The sequence below is a fragment of the Protopterus annectens genome, chromosome 2.part1, assembly GCF_019279795.1.
Source record: "Protopterus annectens isolate FY-2018-M chromosome 2.part1, PAN1.0, whole genome shotgun sequence".
In the NCBI taxonomy this organism is placed as follows: domain Eukaryota; kingdom Metazoa; phylum Chordata; order Ceratodontiformes; family Protopteridae; genus Protopterus; species Protopterus annectens.
Window position 1 is genome coordinate 937869475 of NC_056729.1, and position 23818 is coordinate 937893292.

The following is a 23818-nucleotide window of genomic DNA, read 5'->3' on the forward strand; positions in this document are numbered from 1 at the left end:
CGGTTTCCTATCCAATCATTGAGGGGCTTTGTTTGATGTAAATTGGTAGCCTATTTCAGAGGAGTGGCAACCTGTAAGAGACATTATATCTGTCTCTCCAGCAGCTTCTGTTTATGTGGCAGGCAAGGTGAAGGTCCCTGGAGCAGGTGACCCTTGTCCCATTTGACTTGTGGATGTGAAGCAATTTCATTGTATTTGGATCCAAGATTGCTCTAGGCTAGGCACAAGTCTCCTCTAAGTAGTCTGTATGCTACTGAGTACAGTGACAGTGACTTCAGTCTGTCAGTGCGTAACATGTGCTGGAGACCCTGAATTTTCTTGGTTAATAATGTCTGAGGTTTCTCAAGTTGCTGCAGGTATCTAGTAAGGTAGATACCAAAGGGAGTATTCTACTCAATTAGTTCTGATTTGGGTCAAGTACAGGGGTATTATGATCTTTTTCACCCTTGAGGCAGTGCCTTTGCTAATGAGGTGTGCAACATGGAATGCCTTCTTTACCACAGTAGACTTATGGTGGTCAAAGTTTAGGCTATAGTCCAGTCAACTTGCATTCCCAAGTCCCTCACTATTGAGTTGTTACTTAGGGTATTATTATTTATATGATAATCTGCAGGGATATCTTTTTTATCTAAGGGGATGATAATGCATGTTTTAGCATTAATGAGTCAATGGCTTTGGCACCAGTCATTGGTTTGTGTAAGTCCCTCTTGAAGTATATTGACATTGTTTGGGGATTCAATGATTGCACCTAATTTGCAGTCATCAGCAAACTTAGTCAGCCACAGCCCCTCTGTTTGGCCTGAACTTCTGAGAAGCATATTCCAAACAATAGGGGGCCCAGCACTAAACCCTATGGAGCCCCACTGGTGACAGGTCTGCTGTTAGAGGTATAAAGTCCCTAACTTTGACTGAGTGTGATCTGTCGATGAGCAAGTTAGCAATCCACCTGATGACATAAGGGTTGATATTCGACTGGGAGAGTTTATAAATGATGCCCAGATATGGGATTGTGTCAAAGGCCTTGGCTAAGTCAAGGTAGGCTATATGCACAGATTTGCCTTTGTCTATGGCTCTGGTGATGTTTTCAAAGCAATCCACCAAGTTTAATAGGTATGACCTGCCTTTGACAAAACCAAACAGTGTTGGATCAAGGGTTTGGAGATCATCTATATCCTTATTTATAAGATCCATGATACTTCTTTCCATGCCCTTACAGATAAGGCTAGTTAAGCTTATGGGTCTGTAGTTCCCAGGGCCTGTTGCTTTACCCCCTTTATGAAGAGGGATGATGGTTGCTATTTTCCATTCAGCAGGGACAAAACCAGTAGTCAGGCCGTGGTTGAAGAGAGTACCTAATGGAGTTACTAACTCATGTTTAAGACCATTTAAAGTGCAACCTGGGATGCCATCCAGACCCAAAGAGACTGCATTTTTGGCCTTGGAGAGAGCATTAGTGACTTGCTCTTTGGAGATGCAAAGTGGGTGAGATGTAGAGGGAATGCTTTCTGGAATGTTTGGAGGGACAGGGGGGGTGAAATGTTTGCCAAACCTATCGGCTAATAGGTTAGCTATTTTCACAGGATCAGTGTGTGCGATGCCATCCACAGCTAGTTCAGCACATGTCTGGGTCCTACCTTTTAGGTTACGAATATAGCTGAAGAGTGCCTTATGGCTATCCTTAGATATAGTTGCTAAATATTTTTGAAGTTGCTCTTAAGAGGATTTTATAAGTTGTCTTATTTGTTTGTTGAAGGAGAGGAGAGTGCTCTTCCAGTGCTGGGACCTCTCTTTTGTATTCTTAGACAGCAACCTTTTCTTCTTCTTGTATAACTTATTAATGTTAGATATCCACCAGGGAGGCTTGTTTTATCTTGACGATCTTGTTTTGATCCTATCAGGTACAGCTGTGTCAATACATTTGTGTAAGTGTTTATACAGAGCATTTGTGCATACCTTAGTATAGTTGTCAATCCCAGCTGTGGGAACAGGAGCTTGGAAATTACTTATGCCATCTTTGGTGAAAGTTTTTAGCCTGATTTCACCTAAGAGGAGTTCAGGTATTTTATCTTCTTCAAATGTAACTGATTTGTGATCAGTTTTAACCAGTGAGGGTCCAATACGGGTCCAATACTTGTGGTAGTGCAATGGCCACCCATGTTGGTGAGGACCAAGTAGAGAATATTTGAGCCCCTTGTGGGGCTGCATATTATTTGTTCCAGGGCTTTATTGTGAACAAAGTCCAGGAACCTTTGTGTGAGCATGTTGGTACTCGTATACATTTCCCAGTCAATGGAGGGATAGTTAAAATTGCCTATGACTAGAGTGTTTGGTTGTAATTTGATTGACTCAAGCAGGTCCAAATGAGCAGCGTGGGTATCTTGGCTCATTGAAGGGGGCCTATAGCTAATGATGACTTGAAGGAGGGGGTCTTACCCACAGTTAGTTGAACTTGGAGTAACTCCATAGAGTTTTCCTATCTAACCAGTCTAGAGGTGTATTTATCTTTGATGAAGACAGATACTCTTCCTCCTTAGGTTCTCACATGTTCATTTTGCGGTCTGAAAGTGTGGAAGGCATTGTAGCCCTGCAAGGCTGTGGTACTCTCTGTGGCCCTGAATCAAGTTTCTGTGACTGCACAGACATGAACATCCTCCAGGGAGAGAGTGCTTCCAGGGAGTGCAGCTTCTGATTTAAACTCCTAGCGTTTAGCAGCATAACCTTCAATTTATTTGTGAGTGATATTCTCACATCAGAAATTTTCTTCCTGAGACCTTGCCTAGAAAAAGACACCATGGGGGAGGCAAGTGCCTCATCGATGCAGGAATGGTTAAGGACAGATGAGTTGAAACCAAAGGATGAAAGGCTAATAATAGCAGCTTAGGAGAGTGGACTAAGTGCAAATAAAAACAACCACAAAGCCTTCTATAGTTATATCAAGAATCTCCACGGCAATACCCAGGTTTGCTCTGAGTTACTACACAATGGTACCTCCTATACTGAGCCAACAGATATTGACAACATACTGGCAGACAGATTCAGTGCCATCTTTACCCCTCTCTCCCCCCAAAAGGACCAATCACATTACCAGAGGAATGCCAGACACCCAGCATTACTGCAGCACAGGTTAAAGCTGCATTGTTCAAGGCCAAGAATACAGCTTCCATGGGACCCAATATCCCTGGATGTGTTTTGCATGAACTGCAAAGTGAACTGGCACCACACCTGTGTGTCCTGTTCAATCACAGCCTCACTCCAGAGTTTGTCCCTACCGAATGATGCATTGCTACAGTTATCCCTCTCCATAAAGGAGGAGCGACTTACAGACCCTGGGAATTATCACCACATTAGCCTGACAAGCCTGATATGTAAAGCTATGGAGCACATCATCACGGACAATCGTCATGGACCTAATTAACAAGGATATAGGGAATCTCCAAACTCTAGATCCCACGCAATTTGGTTTTATGAAAGGTAGATAATGTCTGCTCAACCTGGTTGACTTCTTTGAGTGGATGAGGGCAAGGCAGTTCATACAGCCTACCTCTATCTGGCCAAGGCCATTGATACCATTTCTCACTCAGGAATTGATAAACTCACCAAACTAGACATCAAGCCCTATATCACTAGGTGGGTTGCAAATTGGCTCACAGATTGAAGTCACAGTCTGAAGGTAATGGACTCCAAGTCAGACTGCTGACAAGTCACGAGTGGAGTCCCACAGGGTCGGTCCTGGGTCCTTTCCTGTTTGGCATCTACTTCTCAGAAGTCCAGACCAACACGGAGGGACTCTGGCTGACCAAGTTTGCATACGATTGCAAGCTGGGAGTCATTATTAACTCCCCAAGTGATGTATACATCCTACAGAAAGACCTCACTAAGATCAATGACTAGTGTAGAAACCATGGCCTTAAGCTTAATGCCAAAAAATGTATCGTCATCCCCTTTGGGAAAAACTCAGTTCCCACTAATTACCGTATCGATGGGAGCCCATTGAACACTGAAGGTGTTATAAGAGATTTGGGGACACAGGTTGACAGCAACCTCTCCTTCGACCACCACATTGCCACTGTGGTCAGAAAGTCCTTCTGTGTGGCACATCTCATTACCAAGAGTTTTGCATCCAGGAAGAAAGAGGTCATCATTTCTCTTTACTCTTCCCTCATTAGGCTAGTCATCGAGTATAATGCCCCATTTGGCATGTACCTCACTAGACACCTGCAACAGCTGGAAAGGCCACAAAAGTACCTCACGAAGAGAATCCTAGGCCTTAAACACATGTCCTACACAGACAGACTAAAAAAAACCTCCAGCTATTCTCTATCTCATATTGTCTACTAAGTGGCAGTCTCTGCTTGACTTACAAAGCCATGTCTGACCCAGCTATGTTAGAAGTGTTACATCTAAGGAAATCCCAATCCCTCCACACCACATGCTCCAGAGACCTCAACCTCATTACCGCAATCAACAGAACATGCTGGGAGGGGCAGGTTCATAACCCAGAGACTGACCATGCTCTGGAATAGACTTCCCATACATGTCAAGCAGAGCACCTCATTGGCCCTCTTCAAGAGCAGTCTTGATGAGTGGATGGGAAATAGAAAGTTCACCCCGGAGATTACTCCAGTGCCTCTACTTGATAGAGGCACTGGTAACTAACGTCAGGTGGCATGATGCCAGGGCACTTCTATGGGCTAGGCTTGTAAAGTCTCCAGGGCCATTAACCTAGTACACACCTATCAACCTATGAAACTGTTGGTTTACAAAGTCCAGTGAACATGTGGGAGAAACAGACAAATGTAGGTTCTGTAAAAAAGAATTGGAAACAATTGCACACATCGTTGTTGGGTGTGATAGACTCATGGCAGAAAGCCTTTACACTGAAAAGCAAATTAATGTGGCAAGATTGGTACAGTGGGGATTGTGCAAATGCTACAGTATAGAAGTAGGTGGGAAACATTGGAAACATGAACCACAAAGTATTATAGAGAGTGATGACGTATACATCACATAAGATCACCTGTTACCAATAGTTCAAAAAATAGATGCAAGAAAAACAGATATAGTAGTCCATGAAAAAAAAAAGACAAAAGTAGCATTGGTCATTGAAATGCCACACCTAGCAATTACAGTTTCTGACATACAGAAAGATGCAAAGTCATAAAGTATAAGGATTTGCAGACAGAAAGCAGATCAATGTGGAAGAAAGATACCCAGTTCAAATAGTAGTAAAAGCAATGCGTTTAATGAAAAAGAATTTGCAGGAATGAGATATGCTAACAGTACGTGCAACTCAATATGAATTTCAGAAAGAGTCAATTTTGTACACATCGCAGATGCTCTGAAGAGCACTTTTGGCTAAAATTAAAGATTAAAGGTTGAAAAAAATTTCATGAACTTTAATTGTACTCTGTGTTAGGAGGGGTCCATTCTCGTCATGGTATTAAAAGCCCAAAAGATATGAAAAAAATTAGTCTGAGCTGTAGTACGTCATCTGATAAGGTAATGGGCCTTCCATACTACTTGATTTTGAATCTTCTGTCTCTATCATCCTTGCTTAGGAATCTTTGCTCTGGTCAGTGACAGAAAAAAATATCTGTGTAAATATCACAGATTTCTATTTTGGTAGTTTATATTTCTTCTTGTACTGTTTTCTTGCAGCTGTTTATCCACATTTACATGGCTCTCAAGAATGGGGAAGCCTAGGATTAGTAATGCTTCTGTTTCCCTGATGCACTGACTTCCTTTCAGAAGCTAAGGGCTATTTAGTGGAATGCAGGACTTTGAGACTTTTTAAAGTAGCTGCTGAGAGGTTACGAAAAGGATATTCTCATGTGTGTATAATAATTGATATAGGGAACACTTGTGTATCTGTTTTGTACAATCTCTGAGCTTAGCCTAACCCAACTTTACAGTGAGTCCTTGACTTTGAGTACCATTGTAGCAGTTAACCACCTCACTCTCATGTTATCCTCTAGCCTAGTGTGCCTACTTCCAAATGTATAGTCCTGCACTTCTCAACATTAAAGGTTGCTTGTCATCATCTTGACATAGCTGCATACATTATTACATCTCAGTCCATGTTCTTCATTAGAGTGCTTTTGCAGTAGTCCTCACAAATGAGACTTATCTGCTAGGACGCCCATACAGACAGTCTGCAACCTCAGGCTCCTTCCTTGTGGGTTGTTGTGTGCCCTTAACACAAGCCAGTGTATAAGAGGGATATATGGATGGACAAAAACCCAGAACTTTCTTGATGCTAGTCCATGTATGCAGACTCTTGTCAGCATTACATTTAGTCATCCGGTTTGGTCTTCACCACAGATACCCAGGCAGATAAGTACCTTGTTGGGGACTCCCCTATTTCATTATTTTTCTTTGAGAAACATTTTTATGTTAGTCAGGAAAAAAAGGAAAGTATGACTGTAGGTGTCAGATTGACTCCCACTTAAATTGCTTATTTTGTTTTAAGGCAGAACATGACATAAAAATCTGTTCTATTTGTCAAGCATTCACCCTTAAAACTATCATGAGTAGGCTTAACACTCTTAAGGCTTACCTTGAAAATAAATGGCTTCATATGTTAGCTTGCATTGCCATGACATTGTCGGATTCATCCTCTGGCACTAACCTTCTGTTAAAAAGGAAACCTAAAGCTAATGGAAAAGTGCCTGAATTAAACTAGACATCCATTTCTAGTTGTTGGTCTGAGATGGGCAATGCCACTGAGGTGCTTTTGAGCCTCTAGACCATCCATTTTTTTCTCCTCAGCCCACTAATGTTATCTCTTTGGAGAACGTTATGGCTAAGGAATTAACATGTCTGATAAAAATAGCCATATGACTGATTTAGCTGGGAGAGGATAACCTAGATTAGTTTTAACTGAGGGAAAAGGAGGGTATACATCAAGGATGTTTAGGGCTCCCTAATGGAAATCAGACCTCCGGCTTCTACCCCTTAGGGTCATTCATCTAGATGTTCCCTATAAACATACTCAAAGTAAAGAAGCATATTTCTCCCCCTCCCTTGTTTTTAGTCAGAAGTCCAGTAAAGATGACTGGTTTAATTTTACCCAGGTTCTGTTCAATGCTGTTCAAGCCTTTCAAACTAGTCATCTTTCTTCTTCCTGTTCTGCCCCTACAAATTTTAAAAGGACGAGATGGATGCCCCCAAGCCTATCTTCTCAGTCCTACCTTGGAAGCATTAGAAAATGCTTTTCTGGCTATTCCTTATGCCCTGACTTCCAACCTCCAGCCTCTAAAATGCCAGATAGATTCAGTAAAATTCCTGCTGATCATAAGTATCTCTACAAAACCCCATGGCTGATCCAGCTGCCATTTCTCTTGGCTTTGTCAAGGAAACCAGACTGTTCTTATCCTCCAGTTCTGTTCCTAATGACAAAGACAGCAGAGATTTAATAACTATGGTAACAAGAGCTATACCCGTGTCACATTATCATTTAGAGCAATTAATTGTCAAACTTGCTTGACAAAATATACCTTCTAGCCATTTTTGATAATATGGATAGGCTGTAGCAAACATTCCTAATGCTGATGTTAAAGCTAACCTTCTTGACATGCTGCATTCAGCCACAGGTAGCTAAGCATAGCATTAAATGTGGTTATGATGCTGTGGATGCTGCTTCAAGGGCTAAGATTTCAGCCCTTACAGGAAGATATTAAAGCTCAATTACTAAATGCTTCCTTACTTGGAATTGTTTGGAAATTCTGCAGAACATTAATAATGTTGGATGAAACAATAAAACTTATAAACGTGTAAAACAATGTTTTTTTTCTGTCTCTGGTACCTAAGTTTCAAATAAATTATCCAGCTAATCCAAGATCCTCCCTTCAGAAACCTCCTAAATCCAGAAAAAAAAATCTGGGAATGGTCAGTTTAAAAAGAAATGGAATGAAGATCTCAATGATACAATTCTCAAAGAATCAGTTTATGGCTGTCCTTGCCAAATATACTCCACCCCACCTACCTCCTCAGAAGATTTCTAGAAAGTTATTTCTTTGTCTTCCACTTTGGGAGTATATCATAAGACTTTTGGGTGCTAGACAGCATAAAAATGGATACCAACTCCAGTGGGTATCCTTTCCTACACCTCTGTAATGAAGGCATTCATTCCTTCCTTCTTGCAACAGGGTGCAGTATCAGTCTTGAAAATTTCAAACTCACATTCTCATTTCTAGTTCCAAGACAGAATTACTGAAAAAAAACTGTAAAAACCAAAGGAGCTTCATTTAAAACTTGAGTATTTCCACAAAAAATGAGCTAGCATTCAAGGCTGCTCTCCATGGTACTAGTTCCTTTTTATGTAGAAATAAAAGGTGTATTATGAACTCTGCTTCATAAACCTGACAAAACAGCACATAACTCCAGTAGGAGAATTTCTCAGAGCCATAGGTTTCATGTCATCATCCATTCCAGTGATTCCTCATGTCATACTCCACATGATGTAGGTGCAGTGGTATCTCTTGTCAGTATGGGCCCAACTCTCCCATCTTCTCTTTTAGAGAATTCCATTTCTCTACTTTGTGAGGAAGTAATTGCTTTGGTGGGCTAAACAAGTTATATCCAATGTCAGAATTCCTTTTTCCCCACAGAACCCTTGTCAGAGCATTACCACAGATGCTTTGGACTTTGTTTGTACTGCCTACTTCCAAGACATCAAAGTACGGAGAGTTTGGGGGCGACTACACATAAACACATCAGTCTCAAAGAGATGATCGCTCTTAATACCCTCTAAGCTCTAAACCATCTTTGGATTCCATGCACATCAAAAGTGGTGACAGATTACACCACTGGCCGTGGTACATAAAGATGCTGGGACAAGATCTTCCCTCCTTTGCAGACTGGCCATGATAGACTGGGAGTTACTCATTCAACACAATATATTCCTCCAGGCAACATGCAGTACTTTATAGCAGAATACAGTGGCAAACACCTTAAGCTAATCCAGGACAGACCTTCAAGTGTGAATAATGTACTGAGAGGCCTTCCTGCAAGTAGTCCACCAGTGTGCAAACCGCCAAATAGATCTTTTTGCCTCCAAACGACACACAGCTGAAACAGATGTTTATCATTCCCACTGCTACAGCAGCCTTTAAGCTATATGGGGTTGTGTCTTGCCCAAGACAAGGCATCTGACCAGCTTCCAAAAGGTCTACCCCCCCCCCCCCCACAGACACAGACATTCAGTCTGACTGCTGATTTGTCAGACCTGAGGAAGGAAAATCAGTAGTCAGAGTGAAAAAGTTTCAGTACTTTCTTGCCACCTTGTGAAGAAGCCGCTCAGAGGCTTCCCAAGAGTAATGGCCATCCTTCATCTTCTTTCTGGCAGAGAAGTCTCCTTTGGAGAACTCTTCTACACAGATTTTTTTTTTTAATTTTTTTATTCTTTGTTGACCAGGTTAGTGCAACTAGGCTAGCCGTCTCTTTTCATGGGAGATCCGAAGTGGTTTTTATACTACTAGGGGAAATTGGCCAGGGCATTGCAGAACTTTCCCTACTCATTGTTTTTGTGAGTGGGACCAATTTTGCAGGCTCTTTCCATTCCAGGTACAGAGGCAGCCCAGAAAAACAGGGAGGCAGATGGACAGCAAAAGAGATAATGGAGTGGTGAGGGAAATAGAGGACAAAGCAAATATTGAGACCAGAGAATGTGTGCAGGATTCTGAGGAGATGTTTCAAAGAAATCTGTTTGATGGAGATGAGTTGGCAAATGATGGCTGTATAATTACAACCCTCCCAGGGAAATGGTGACACAGAGTGAGCCAGAAAATGAAGGAGATGTTTCCAGGGGGGAGGGGCATTATGGAGAAAATACTAAAGGAGGATGCAGGGACAATTCTGAAGAATGGTGAGGTGGAAAAGAAAACCTATGCAGAGAAAGACAGAAGACAAGAGTGAAGTAGCAGAAAACAAGACAGAAAAAAATGAAAAATAGAAGTGCATGGTAAGGATTCAAAGTAAAGAAGAAAAAGAAATGTACAGGTATGACATGTGGGACAAATTAGTAGCTTCGTTGGTTGTAAAAGCACATGAGGTAAGAGCATTTATTCATATTAGCAAAGCAACATTTGTGACATTATATTTGACACTGTTTTTTCAATGGAAAATTTTACAGGAGAATATGAAAAAAAAGACTGTAACCCATGGAGTCTTTATGTGATAAAAACATTTAATAGGGAAATAAAAAAGAAAATTCATGTACAATTTCGAACAGAGGTGGAAAGATGGACTTTGAAAGGACATTTGAAAACTTTATGTTAAGAAGTATTAGCAAAAGCTTATGATAAAAGGGGGTTTTGGACTGGTGGATGGGATTGTAATATTGTGTTAAAAATAGAGGAAGATTGTACATATACTAAACATGGTAAACATGGAGGGGAATAAGGGGTATCATAAAATACCGGGGACAACCCAAAACATTTTTTTTTTGGAAAAGAAGGACATTTGGTAAGTAACTGTGATAAAAGAAAATGTTACATTTGTTTGGAAATTGGACATGAAGCAAAAAATGTGAATTTTCATGTTGTAACAAAATTGGACATTTATGAATGGATTGCAAAAATGAAAGTAATAGAAAGGAGAAAGAAAAAAAACGAAAGAGAAGAAGGTGAACAAAGAGAAACAATTTTAGATGCAGTAGAAATAGAAGAAAAATTAGATGAGAAAAAATAATAAAGGGGACATAGAAGAAGGTTCTGAAATACGTGATGAGGAAGACAAATTGGGAGTTAGTAAAAGAAAATCAAAATAATTATATTGGTAAAAGGGCAAAAGACAGAAAAAGAAAATTTAAAGGGATAAGTGCAAAACAAAAAAAGGAAATGGACAAAAAGAATATACACTGCTAATGATTGGGGTGGTATAATGGTTAAGGTGTTTGACTTCCAGACACAAGGTACAGTGTTTGACTCTCACCTTTGGGAGGGGAAATTAGGTAGGCTTAGAATGCCCTATTAAGAAAGCTAGCCAAGTAATTAGCTATGAACTTATGAAACCATAAATCTAAGGAAAAGAGTGCTTTCTGTATTGTGAATACTGTTAAGAATATAGTAGGAAGAATGGGGATTTTGGAGTGGTGTAATACATGTGATGTATATGTAATTATTTTAGAAGACACAAGATTTTTAATAAATGAAGAAAGATTACAAGCAGAGAAACTATGAGGAGGAAAGATAATGTGGAATTCGGGAAATGAGAGATGTTTTGGAATATCTGTATTCTGTAGAAATACAGTAAAGTTATTAGACGTAACTTTTGCAAAATGGAGACACTAACCATTGTAGATTTAAAATAAAATGATCAAGTATGTAGAATTTTAAAACTATATGCTTGTACTAATTGTAATGAAAGGGAAAGCACATTTAATCAGAATTATGATATGTAGTGATAAATATAAATATAATAACAGAAGACTTAGTTGTCTTTTAAGAGAGAAGTGTAAAAAGAAAGGAAGTGATTTAAGAAAAGTGTTAGAAGTTATAAGATGTGGTAAGTTAGCACTTTATGACAAGAATTCATGGACTTACAAAATGAATATGTATACAACTGAAATAGGTAGGTTATTTTATAGTATCAGAAGGTTTTGTTATAGGAGAAGGGGGGCTAGGTGAAACAGGATTTCCTGATCATCTTGCAATTTGTCTAGAGATAAAAGAAAAAAAGGAATATGTAAAATAGGCAAAGGAATTAAAAGGATAAATAGGAAAGCACAGGATGGAGAAGGAAGGGAGGTTAGTAATACGGTTATGTAAAGATCATATTACTGTGAAAAAAATTTTATAAAAATTTATCCGAATGGTGGATGATATTTTAAAGTGGCAATATGATGCGAGAAAAGTAGAGAATGAAAAATATAAAAAAAAAATGCATAACAACTCATTGGAAGATTTAGAACATAATGACAGAAAGCACTTTAACAAAGAAAATTATTTGAAAGAAATCAAGAAAAAATATATGAATTGTTATATAAGCAAAAATATTTTTAATGTATTGAGTTGCTTAAGCAGATCAGTAAAGGGAGATGGTAGTGTAATGAGAGAAATAAAAATGTAAAACGAGATAAATAAAGAACTCAGAAAAAGATTATGAATAGTGTAGTACAATATGTACAAGAAATGTTTACAGAAAAAGGAATATAGGGGAAAAGCATGGAAAGTAAAAATTAACAGAAAAAGAAAATAAAAAATTGGAAAACTAAATCCCTTTAAATGAGCTAGATAAGGTATTAGGACAAGTAAGTATAGGTTTGTCTGCAGGACTAGATGGAATAGGGTATGAAATATATAAAAAAATTAAGAGATTAACAATATATGTGTGTGTGTGTGTGTGTGTGTGTGTGTGTGTGTGTGTGTGTGTATATATATTTTTTTTTTTAAGATTTTGAATGCATCGTTAAATGATGGTTTTATGTATAAAAAATTATGTAGTCGAATGCTTAAATTCATATGGAAGAAGGAAGCTAGAAGACAAACATCTGTGGAGACCAATAGTATTGAATAATAATGATTATAAGATCTTTCTGAAAATAATAAAAAAGAGATTTGAAACTAGCATGACAGCTCAGATGGTGTAGAGGTACGTTGTTGTGATTGTAGTGCACAGGGTCCTGGGTTCACGGTTGGAAGGTTGTTTTAATGGTAAGGTGTTTACCTTATAGACACAAGGTGCAGGGTTTGCTTCTTACATGGGGTAATTGGCTAGACTTACAATGGCCCACATGGGCAGTTATCCAAACACTAGTCTATGATCCTGTGGGAAATATTATGGAAGATAGTATATATAGTATAAAGGGAAAGGGTTGTCAAGAATTATTAATGATAGAGGAACTGTGGATAATATGAGTAGAAAAGAAGAAACAAAAATTTTGTAAGGAGATGTTCATAAGGCATTTGATACAATTGGACATGAAATCTAATGGATAATAATGAAAGACTATAATATAAGTGAGAAAGTAAGGAAGTTATGTATGTCAGTGTTTATAGTAATAGTGAAGTAAAATACTTGTAAATGGCTGTTTAAGCCAAGATGTATATCTGAAGAGTGGTGTAAGACAGGGATGTCCAATAAGTTGTATAATCTGTACGTTATGAATGCGATAGTATGTGAAATAAATTACAAAATGAAGGAGGCAGGGTATATAATACCTGAAGGGTTAATAATTCCAGTTCTATTAACATATGCAGATAACATAACAATTGCAAAAAAAGAAAATGGATAAAAAGTGTTTAGATGTGATAGGGATTATTTTAAATAAAGAGAAATGTAAAGTTTTAGGTGATGTAATAAAGATAGGGGGTGCATATTTTACAGTGAATGAAATTTCTGTGTTAGGTTTAAAGTTTAGGAATAAAGATGTAAGTAGAATTCAATGGGAAAAACAACAGAAGAAATAAAACAAACCTGTCTGTTTTGGAAAACATATAAATTATCATTCAGACAAAAGGCTTATTTGATAAATTCAGTACTGATGGGAAAATAGCATACTTAGTAAGTGTACTTATGTTGCCAACATTTGAAAAGGAATTATTGCAGACAGTTTTTTTTTTCATTTATATGGGGTTCTAATTAAATCCAGTGAAAAGAGGAGTTTTGTATATAAATAGAGGAAGGAGTTTTAGGGTTAATTAACCCAGTGGTATATGCTGCTTCACTGAATTTGTACACATTGTTAAATTGGATAACTGAAAAAGGTGAGAGATTAGTAGTAAAAATGTATAAATAGAAATAAAAGTACGATAAATCTTGGGGTATGGGAAAAAGGGTAAAAGAGAAAAAGAGCATATATATGAAGAAATAAAATGTTGCCAAGAAAAATATTTTTGTGGGAAACTTCCACAGTTCCTAGAAAGAAAAAAAAAAAACAACTTACTAAAGAGCTCTTGCAGATTCAGTCTTTGCCTCAGCCGATGGTGGATAACTGTGCAGTGGCCAGCAAATGTTCCTCAGACCACTCACATACCACTCTGGTTTCATTCAGTTTAGTCACCATGAACCAGAGGTCATTCATGTCCTGTTTGACTGTTCCAGTGGCTGAACCAGGTATGGGAGCACAATCTTCACTAGGATGTGGGGACATATCGGTGTATGATGGTCAATGTGGTTGGGGAAAAAGCCCTCTTGATGAGGCAGAAGTACCTTCTCCAAATTGCTCATCAGGAATACCTGTAATGAAAAAAAAAAAAAAAGGTTAAACATTGTTCATCTAAAAACAGGAAAGATGATTTTCTTACCTTAGCCAAGAAACTGTTGCAGACAGTTAATGCTGGTACTCATAGTACAGTACCTGTACTGACATAGGTATGAGCAGGGCTTCTTCTCTTGGAGATTCTCAAGCCACAACTCAGATTCAGAGGAAACCTGGCCATCATGATCTCCTTTGGAGGAGTGCTCCTTTTCTCAGTCTATAGCCAGGATGAATGAGGTGTTTATTCCCCCTGAATTGAGGTGGTATTATTGTGTGTTACCTAGTGAGTATACTTCATTCTTTATCTATTCCTCCATTTGTGCCAGTCTTGGAGGATGTATTTAATGCTGCATGTAACGACCCTGATTCACATGATATGGTCCCCAAGAAAGGAGACAAGCTTTATAAAGTTTCTCAAGCTAATAAACATTTATTTTTTCACCATGCAGAAATTTTCACATGTCTGCCAATGGAAAATAGCCTCTTGGTATCCTCCAGGCTTTCCCCTTTGGAGAAGGAGAGGAACATATAGAACAGCTTTGGTAAGATATTTTTTTTCCTTTTACAATAAACTATCAAACCCAAATATGGAAGTTAGTGCTTTTTGATACAGAAAGTTTAAATGAATTAGCTACCCCCCAAAACGTAGTGCCTATCTCAGTTCTATTGTTTGCAACATTTCTCAAGTATCTAAACATACCTGAAGGAGTGTGTATGATTGTGCAGATACTGTGTCTACTGCCATTGCTTCTGATACAGTTTTGAGGTGGTATAGCTGGGTGCATAATCAAACGCTTTCTGATAAGGTAAAGTTTAAGCATTTTAAATTCAGGTTTAGATAAAGAGGTCTTATTTGGCCCACCTGCTAATCAGGTCCTGAAACAATTTGATGAGAGAGGAAAATTAATTCAGGGAGTTTCCAAGATTTTTCAGTCTCCCCCTTACAAATTTCCCAGACCCTTTTCACATATAAGAAATAAAACAAACAATCATTGCCTTCTGAAAGCAAACAGGAACTGAAAAGAGATGTTAGGAGGAGAACAATAGGAAACAAAGATCATTTCTAAAAAGGGGAAGCCTACAACTTTAGAATAATTATGCCAGCATTCTTCCCTTCCCCACCCTTTCCCCTCCTGCCCCTGTCTGTCAAGTTCTGTCTCAGCAACTGACTCAGTACATCCCCCTTGGCAACAGATTGTTCCAGACTCTTCAGTGTTAAGGGTTATTCAGGAGGGATACAGTAGGCACAGGATACAGATAACTCGTGTCAGAGGAGTTCCTCCCTACCCTCGGAACCAAACATAATTTTTTTCCTCAGGTTCTTCAACATTTAACCACCCTAACACTCATAGACTCAATGCCATTATATCAAAAGAGCAAAGGCTTCTATGCCAGGATGTTTCTAGTACCAAAGAAGAAGTCTTCTTGGGAACAAGTTTTAGATCTTACCTTCCTAAATTTGTATGTGAAAGTTCCAAAATTCAAGATGTGGACCTTTTAGAGTCTGCTAATCTCATTCCTCAGGGAAGCTTTATAGTAACATTAGGTCTAAAAGGTACATAACATCACATTCTTATAGCCAAAGGCTTCAGAAAATTTCTCAGATTTTCTGTGTCTGTTATATTATCAGTTTTGTGCATAACCCTTTGGGTTATCTACTGCTCCTAGGGCGTTGACAAAGTGTTTCGTTCCATTCCTAGCTCATTACAGACTGAATGACATTCATGTTTCCTTATTTAGATGACTTGCTCATCTTTGCAGAGTCTTTTCCCGGATAGCAAGGATCACTACAGTGGATTTCTTCTCCTCTGACCAGTCTGGGGTGCCAGATAAATATTTAGAAATACTCCTTGACCCATCACGCAGGATTGTCTTTTTAGGATGTGTTATAAACACCCTGCAGCAAAATACTTTTTTATACAGAAGTAGGTGGGTTTTATCTGGAAACTTTCCTGAGCTTTTCATCTCAGTCTCAGACTTCAGCTACAGAGTGTCTCAGGATCTTGGGGTTCAAGGTAACTATGGCTCTCTTGATTCCTCTTGCCAGATTCTTCTTCTTTCGGCTTTTCCCAGTTAGGGGTCGCCACAGCGGATCACCTGTCCGCTCATGATTGGCAGTGGAGTTTTACAGTGTCGAGTTGCCAGCCCGGCACCCAACCTTCCACAGAAGGCACACACATGCACACACTCACACCTAGGACCAATTTAGAGTGTCCAATCCACCTACAGCATGTCTTTGGGATGTGGGAGGAAACCGGAGCACCCGGAGGAAACCCACACAACCACAGGGAGGACATGCAGACTCCACACACAAGGCACCCCAGCCGAGGATCGAACCAGAGAACCTCTTGCTGTGAGGCAGCAATGCTAACCACTGCACCACCGTGGCTGCCCATTCCTCTTGCCAGATTACACATGAGAAAGATTCACTGTTGTCTAAGCAACATGTGGACTCAACGTATTTATCCTCTGGAATGTCCATATCTCAATCTTGGGCTTTGTAAAAAAAAAAAAATGAACTGAACTGGTAGAGACTGCAAATACAAGCACATTCTGGTCCCTCATTTTTCCTGCACTTCCATGCCAATCTGTAACTACAAATGCCTCATATTTCACTCGGGGAGAAATTTCAATGGGAGTAAAGGTACAAGACCTGTATGATTCCTTTTAGAGAACAAAGCACATAAATGTCAAAGGCATTTTGACTGTGATCCATGTCTTAAAGTCTCTTCATCATCTGTAGTCTCCAGGACCTCTTCAAGTGATTACAGACAGTACCATAGTGATGTGGTACTTCAGCAAGCAAGGGGGTACCAGATCGTACCCTCTGTTCAGGCTTTCTGTGATGGCTTGGGAGGTAGCTGGCTGTACAGCACTTCATAACCCTCTAAACATCTTATATTCTGTCAGAGCAAAACATACTGGCAGACCAGGATAGACCCTCACAAATGGAAGTTGAATGAGGGCATCTTCCAGGGGTTGATCCATTTGTAGAGAACACCTCAAGTAGATCTGTTTACCTCATTTCAAACCGACAACTAAACAAATTCCGCTCCAGCACTCCTTGCAAGTAGGCCTGGAAGACAGATGCATTTCCACTATCCAGGGTAATTCTATAGATGCAGCAGGGCTGGCCAGAAAAAAATTGTGGTGATTCCATTTTAGCGCGGGCAGCATTGTTTATCCTTCCTTATGTTTGGAATTGGCCAGAGACGGTCACCTCAAGCGTCTTCACTGACTGGATCTACTCACACAGGACAATGGGAAATTTAATTGCCCCAGTCTCAAACATCTTCAGCTAACTGCCTGGATAATTCAGTTCTGATTCTTTTTAGGCAACTCTTCATGTTATGTACAGCAGATACTAAAGGAGGCAAGAAAAAGCTGCTACTAGAAAATCTCATATTGGCAAGTGGAAATATTTTGTAGTTTGTGCCTAGCCAATAACCAGGGAACTATCAGGGAATTATATACCACTGGTGCTCAAATATTTGTGAAAGTTACTAGCCTGTAGTCTTTTGAACTTCTCTATCAAGGTACATCTTTTGGCAATTCCAGCATGTCTGCCCATGTATCCTTCATTTTCTTTTGTTTTTGGTAGAACAGCTTATTAAAGGAGTGCTACATCTGTGACCTCCCCTTAAACAAGTTCTCTTTCCTGAGACCATATCTTTTTGATGGAAAGTTTAACCATGTTTCAGTCTGAACCTGCACATGAGTCAGATTTAAGGATCATTACATGGGAAACTGTTCTGTTTATTGCTGTGACATCTGCAAGAAGAGTGTGCGAGTTGCCAGCTGTCATGGTGGATTAACCCTGTCTGATCTTACACAGAGATAGGGTCATACTCCATACAAATCCTTCTTTTATGTCCAAGGTTGTTTCAGAGTTCATGTTGAATCAAACCATTAGTCTCTGTTTTCTACTGAGAACCAAAAAAAAAAGGGAGAAAAGATTATGCATAATTTTGATGTACACAGGCAACTCAGGTAGTATCTTGACAGAACGAAGTCCTTTAAGAACAACAGCCAGCTCTTTATTTCCTATTCTGGGACTAAGAAAGGTCAACCTGTGTCTAAACAGGCTATTTCTAGGTGGCTATCCTCTTCTATTGCTTCTCGTTATTCCTACATTGGAAAATCTATTCCAGGAAGTATTGAGGCACATTCTTCTAGGGCCTTAGCTTCAACAATGGCATACTGGAAAGCGGTGAACTCTGGAAGGATTCTAGAGGCAGCAACTTTGTCCTCCATCCATACAGTTACAAACAACTATAAGATGAATTTCTTGGAAGTCCAGAGCTGGCTTTGCTAGGACCATTCTCCATGGGCTTCTGGAACCTAATCCTTTTCTCCTCCCAAGTTGTATAAGTCTACCCACAGAGCTACTGAAGCAGTGAGAATGATAAACATAATACAGATGTGTAAGTTGCACTTACCTATAACAGTAGATGTTCAGATACTTCACAGGTACCCGCCCTTAAACCCTCTATTTGTACATTTTTGTTGTGACACTTATTTGTGTTTATCTCTAGATTGTAAAAACATATATACATACATATATGTATATATATATATTATATATTTTATATATATATATATATATATATATATATATATATATATATATATTATATATTTTATATATATATATATATATTTTATATATATATATTTTATATATATATATCTATATACACACATACATATAAAGATACAGACATATGTATATATTCATTATATTTATCTATATAGATGATATAGATATAGATAAATGAATGCATATATTGAGGCACATATGCACACAGGTTCCCTGTTTTTCCTTAGGGAGGCACTCTGCCTGTCTGTAGGCTGAACCCATTTTGGAAGAGCTATGTAAACAGCCAGCGTGACAGTGTGGGAGGGGATTTTTGGAAGCCAGCCATTTACTGTATCCTACAACGTACTGATTACTGCAGCAGTGACAAACTTGAATATGCACTGTTATAGTTAATTGCAACTTAAATGAGTGTACTTTTATAAAGTTAGTGCTTCATATTAGACCACGAAAGAAAAGGGTACCTCCTCTATGGGATAGTAAAAGCTAACCCAAGCTCCCTTTGAACCACCGCAAGCTCTTCTCTAAAATTTTTAACCTGCTTTTGTTAGTAGCATTGACCTCTACTAAAAGGGTTTCTGACTTACAGGCCATTATATGTAGTCAGCCTTTCTTTGTCTTTAACAAGGACAGGGTGAGTCTCAGAATCAACTCTTCCTTTATGTCAAAGGTAGCCACTGAATTTCCTCTTACTTAAGCAGTTCCGCTTCCTTGTTTTTATCCTAACTCACAAATAAGGGAGGAAAAAATCAGCACTGCTTGGATTTCCTACACAACTCACATTTTATTTGGATAGGTCTAAGGATGTCAGAAAAACAAGTCACCATTTTGTTTCTTCTAACAAAAAAAAAGGGGGGACAGCTAATTTGTAAACAAACTTCCTAGCTGGCTTTCTATTCAGTTTTGTGGTGGTGACCTTAGTAAAAACCTAAGAACCTAGCTACTCTAGCCATAGCAAGGACCTACCAAAACATATGAAAGCACACTGTACTAGACCACTTGTTGCCGCAGGGGCATTCTTCAAAGGAATGGACTCTAGGACCATTTTAGAAGCTGCAGCTAGTTCCTCTGTTAAGTCATTTACCAGACATTATGAACTGGATGTTTTCTTCAGAGCCAGAACTGGATTTGCCAAAGCTGTCCCAGTTCAACTCTATGCTCCCACTCACCATGAGCTTTGGAAAGCATCCCATTTGTAAGGAGCTTATGAAGAACATAGTACAGTTATGTAGTTAACTTATAGTAATGGTAAATATTTAGCTAGATCACTGTTGTGGTACAGATGCCCTCCTTCCATCCTCTTTGGTAGTCACATTCTCTGGCTGGTGTGGAGTATCCTATTCCATTTAACAGTTTTTTTATTTTAATTATTTTTTCTGTTTTTAACTGGGTAAGCTCAATGGACAAAGAGTACCTTTTCAGGGGCTACCGAGGAGCACTGTCTGGTTAAGTGTCTTACTCTAAGTAGGCAAATGGAAGTGGAATTAATCAGTCCCTTTCCCTTTGACTTCATGATGTAGCTTGTGCTAACAGTTCAGACCCCCAGTTCTCTGCTCTGTCAGATGCATTTTCCACTTTATGTTCTCTTTTTGGAACTTGACTTAGAGCTTTAGGCCTCAGCCTCCAATCTAGGGTGCAAGAAAGCACTGAGTTGGCAAGTCCGCAGATTCCTCTTTTATTAGCACATCAGCTTATGTTAGGGAGCATGAACATTGTAGACTAGTCAGATATATGGTTATCATAGCAACATCTATCTGTTTGAACATCTGTCATTAAAGGGAAGTTACCTACACAGCTGTACTGTCTTCTGTGCTGTAACTAACCTGTTGCATCTCTGAAGGTGGTTAGCCTTAGCAGCATATAGGTATGGCTAATTAGCTGGCTTAATGATGTGCAGCCTTTTAAAGGAGACAAATTGACAAACATCTTGGGTGCCTTAATTATTTGCCATTAGAGACTGAATGCACCATGGAGATTATGTATTTGGGATGAAGGTAGGACTGTAGCATGTTGCTTTGAAGCCTCTCCTGTGATGGAAAAATGCACATGACTTAACAGACAGTGATGGATCTTTGGCTAAGATAGTATGTCACAGGTCTTAAATTACAGCATGTGAACACTTTGCCCAGTAAAATAAATAAGATGGAATGACATGATCTATTAGTGGACTACCACAGCTGGCCGTGGTCTTTTTGATCTACATTCTTTCATTTTATGTGGCAATGTGTCATAGACATTATACAGAGTGTTAAACCTTCCTTGCATTCTTATTTTTTTCTGTAAATATTTGTGGTAATGGAAAAATATTTGGAACTCATAATATTATGAACTAATGTTCAATGTAGTCTTATTTTAATTTTGGATGAGGACACCCCAACCCCATTCCCATGAGGCAGCAGCAATGTTTGCAGAACCAGTTGTACTTTTTTATTACACTAAGCTGACTTTGCATATTTTTGTGAAACATCCAGAATTGCTTTAGTTTTAGTCTTCTAAATACTTGTCGTACTATATTAGTAAGCTCCTGACATTAGAAATTTAGTCACTTTTGCTTATGTGGTATGGAGTGAGACCTTAGGATTTTTTTAATTATTGCTTGCAAAGTTACAACATGAAAAGGAACATTTTTCAAAGTTATCTCTTATTACATGTTTTTTTTTTCCACCACAGGGTTTATCCACACAGATATGACTGCTGGTCTGAACAAAGAAGATCTTAAGAAAGTCATTCCTCTTGGTCGATTTGGAGACCCTCATGAAGTTGCTCAGGCTGTGGCTTTTCTTTTGGACTCGCCTTACATAACAGGACATGTGCTTGTGGTAGACGGAGGCTTGCAGCTCACTATGTAGGGATGTATATACCATTAAGGCAATAGTACAGAAAAACCCAAAACTTTTTGCAGAGTTGGGAGAGATGTGAAACATTATAATTCAGTGTAGTAGGTACATAAATCATATGCTGCTGCTGAAAACGACGCAGCCATCCCGCTTTTTGTGTGTGAACCACTTCCATCTTGTATCATTGATTTTTGTTCAGTCTAGGTGAGCTTTGGCCTACTTACCTTTTAAAACCTGGATAAACAGACCTAATTCTGACATATGTTAAGAAAAAGTTGCAAATTAAACCCTTTAAGTATGATTTTTATATTCATGACATAATATATTTGATTTCATGGGAGAAAAGAACGACTCAGAAATACTGTTTATATAACTGAAGATTAGTATAGTATCTCTTCTGCTTGGAGATCATTCATACAGTTTTAGTGATGAAAAGTACTTGTTAATCAAGCCTAACATTTAATAAAACTGTATATTTGTTAAAATCTCTGTTAAATTAAGTTGTCATGGGTACTACAACTAGTTTTCTGAATTTCATTTAAAATGTACTAGTGTCCAAGATGCATCATTTAAACCATTTTTATGGCAACACTGGGCTATGCTGCTGTTCTGTTGCTCACACAAGTTAAATCTGAATGTCTTGAATGAGCTGCAAATTTCTGAACTGAACTCTGGTTTTATTTGCATTTTATATACATTAGTGATATGGTACCCAGCCAATATTCCTGTCAGTAGTTTAATGTCATGGCAGAAGCAGAGCTCAAATTATTCCTAGAAACATAGCACAAGGATTTACCCAGCATTACTCTTGCCAAGTCAGATGCCTTTTGAAGAAATGCATATAGGAGCCATAGTGTTTGCAGGAAATGTGATAGGATATGTTTGTACTTTTAACATTTTAACATGTCCTTTACTATATTTTCACATTTGCACTAATGTACTTACAGAAACATGTACACAGATGAAGGGTCATACAAACTGGAAACTTAGAAAAAATAATCAGTGCAACCAAAGCTCTCAACCAGTTATGTTAAGAATCAGGGAGAAAGGCCATAAATTAAGAATAGATTTAAATGTTAGTACTATCTCTAACTAGACAGATGTGATTACACCTAACAGTGACCCATGTGGGTTTGAATGACTGAGGATTTTAACCCAGAGAGGCATGCAGAGAAACATGATGGGTTTTGTTCTGCATGTTCATAGGTTCATAGGTTGGTACTAGGCTATCAGCCCTAGGGCCTATACAAGCCTAGCCATAACAATTCCCTGGCTATTTCTTCCCACATTATTTACTTTCCTGGACCCCTGTCTAGCAGGGCGACTGACGTGATCCCTGGGGTGAATTTCCTTTCTCCCAGAAATTCAGTGCAGGTAAGACTCTGGTCCTGAGTGAAATTCTGTCCTCACCCAAAATGATACCTGGATTCCAAGGAGAAATAAGGTTCCCTATTAGATGAACGAACACTTAAAATGTCAAGTGCGACATGCTCGACAGCTTTTAAGCAAACGTTCATCTAAGCGAAACCTAAGAATGTTGAAACAAGGAGTTTTGAAAATTTATAGTTGACCAGCCATCAGGAAGCCAGCGGCTGACGTCAGAACATTCACCTTGTCTAGTCTTTCTTACTGTCCTCTACTGTGGTGCGGTCTTGTCATTCACCCTGTGTAATGTTATGACAGTCCACCACTGTGGTGCGATCTCGGAGTTGGTATATTGAAGTAGGGGGGGTGGGGGGGCACAGCCCCCCCCCCACTTTATTTTGTTTGTTGATTTGTTTTTGTTTTTTTTTTCCTTTGGGGGGGGTGTTAATGGTGTACAGTATATTTTCGCTGTCAGCCATTGGCTTCATGACTGCTGGCCAAGTATAAGTTTTCAAAACTCTTTGTTTCAATGTTATGGGGTTTCACTTAGATGTACTTGGGCTTAAAAGCTGTCGAGCATGTTGTACTCAACATTTTAAGTATTCGTTCATCTAATATAAACCTGAGAAATAACTGGCTTTAATAACTGGCTTACTAACTGTAATCATTCTTGGGGTTCCAGTATATATTAGCTTGTAAAGAGCCTTGAAACTAAATGTTGAATGGAGTTTTTGAGTTCTGGAAGAAAACAACTCCTAGCCCCCTTTCCAGTTTGTAGAATCAGTTGTACTGAGTTAATCATATTATACTAAAGTGAAT

General features: G+C 38.8%; 1 protein-coding gene across 4 annotated transcripts in view; it reads left to right on the forward strand.

Moving 5' to 3' along the window:
* Positions 1 to 22130, forward strand: part of CBR4 (carbonyl reductase 4) — a 767690-nt gene extending 745560 nt beyond the window's left edge. For 3 of the 4 annotated variants that reach the window (XM_044062572.1, XM_044062573.1, XM_044062571.1), the window contains exon 6: positions 21468 to 22130. In XM_044062572.1, coding sequence (XP_043918507.1) covers positions 21468 to 21646 — 179 coding nt within the window. In that variant the 3' untranslated portion in view covers positions 21647 to 22130. Of the gene's footprint in view, positions 1 to 14649; positions 14743 to 21467 lie in introns of all 4 variants that reach the window. The other variant, XM_044062574.1, reaches the window with a different exon arrangement.
* The last annotated feature ends 1688 nt before the right edge of the window (positions 22131 to 23818 follow it).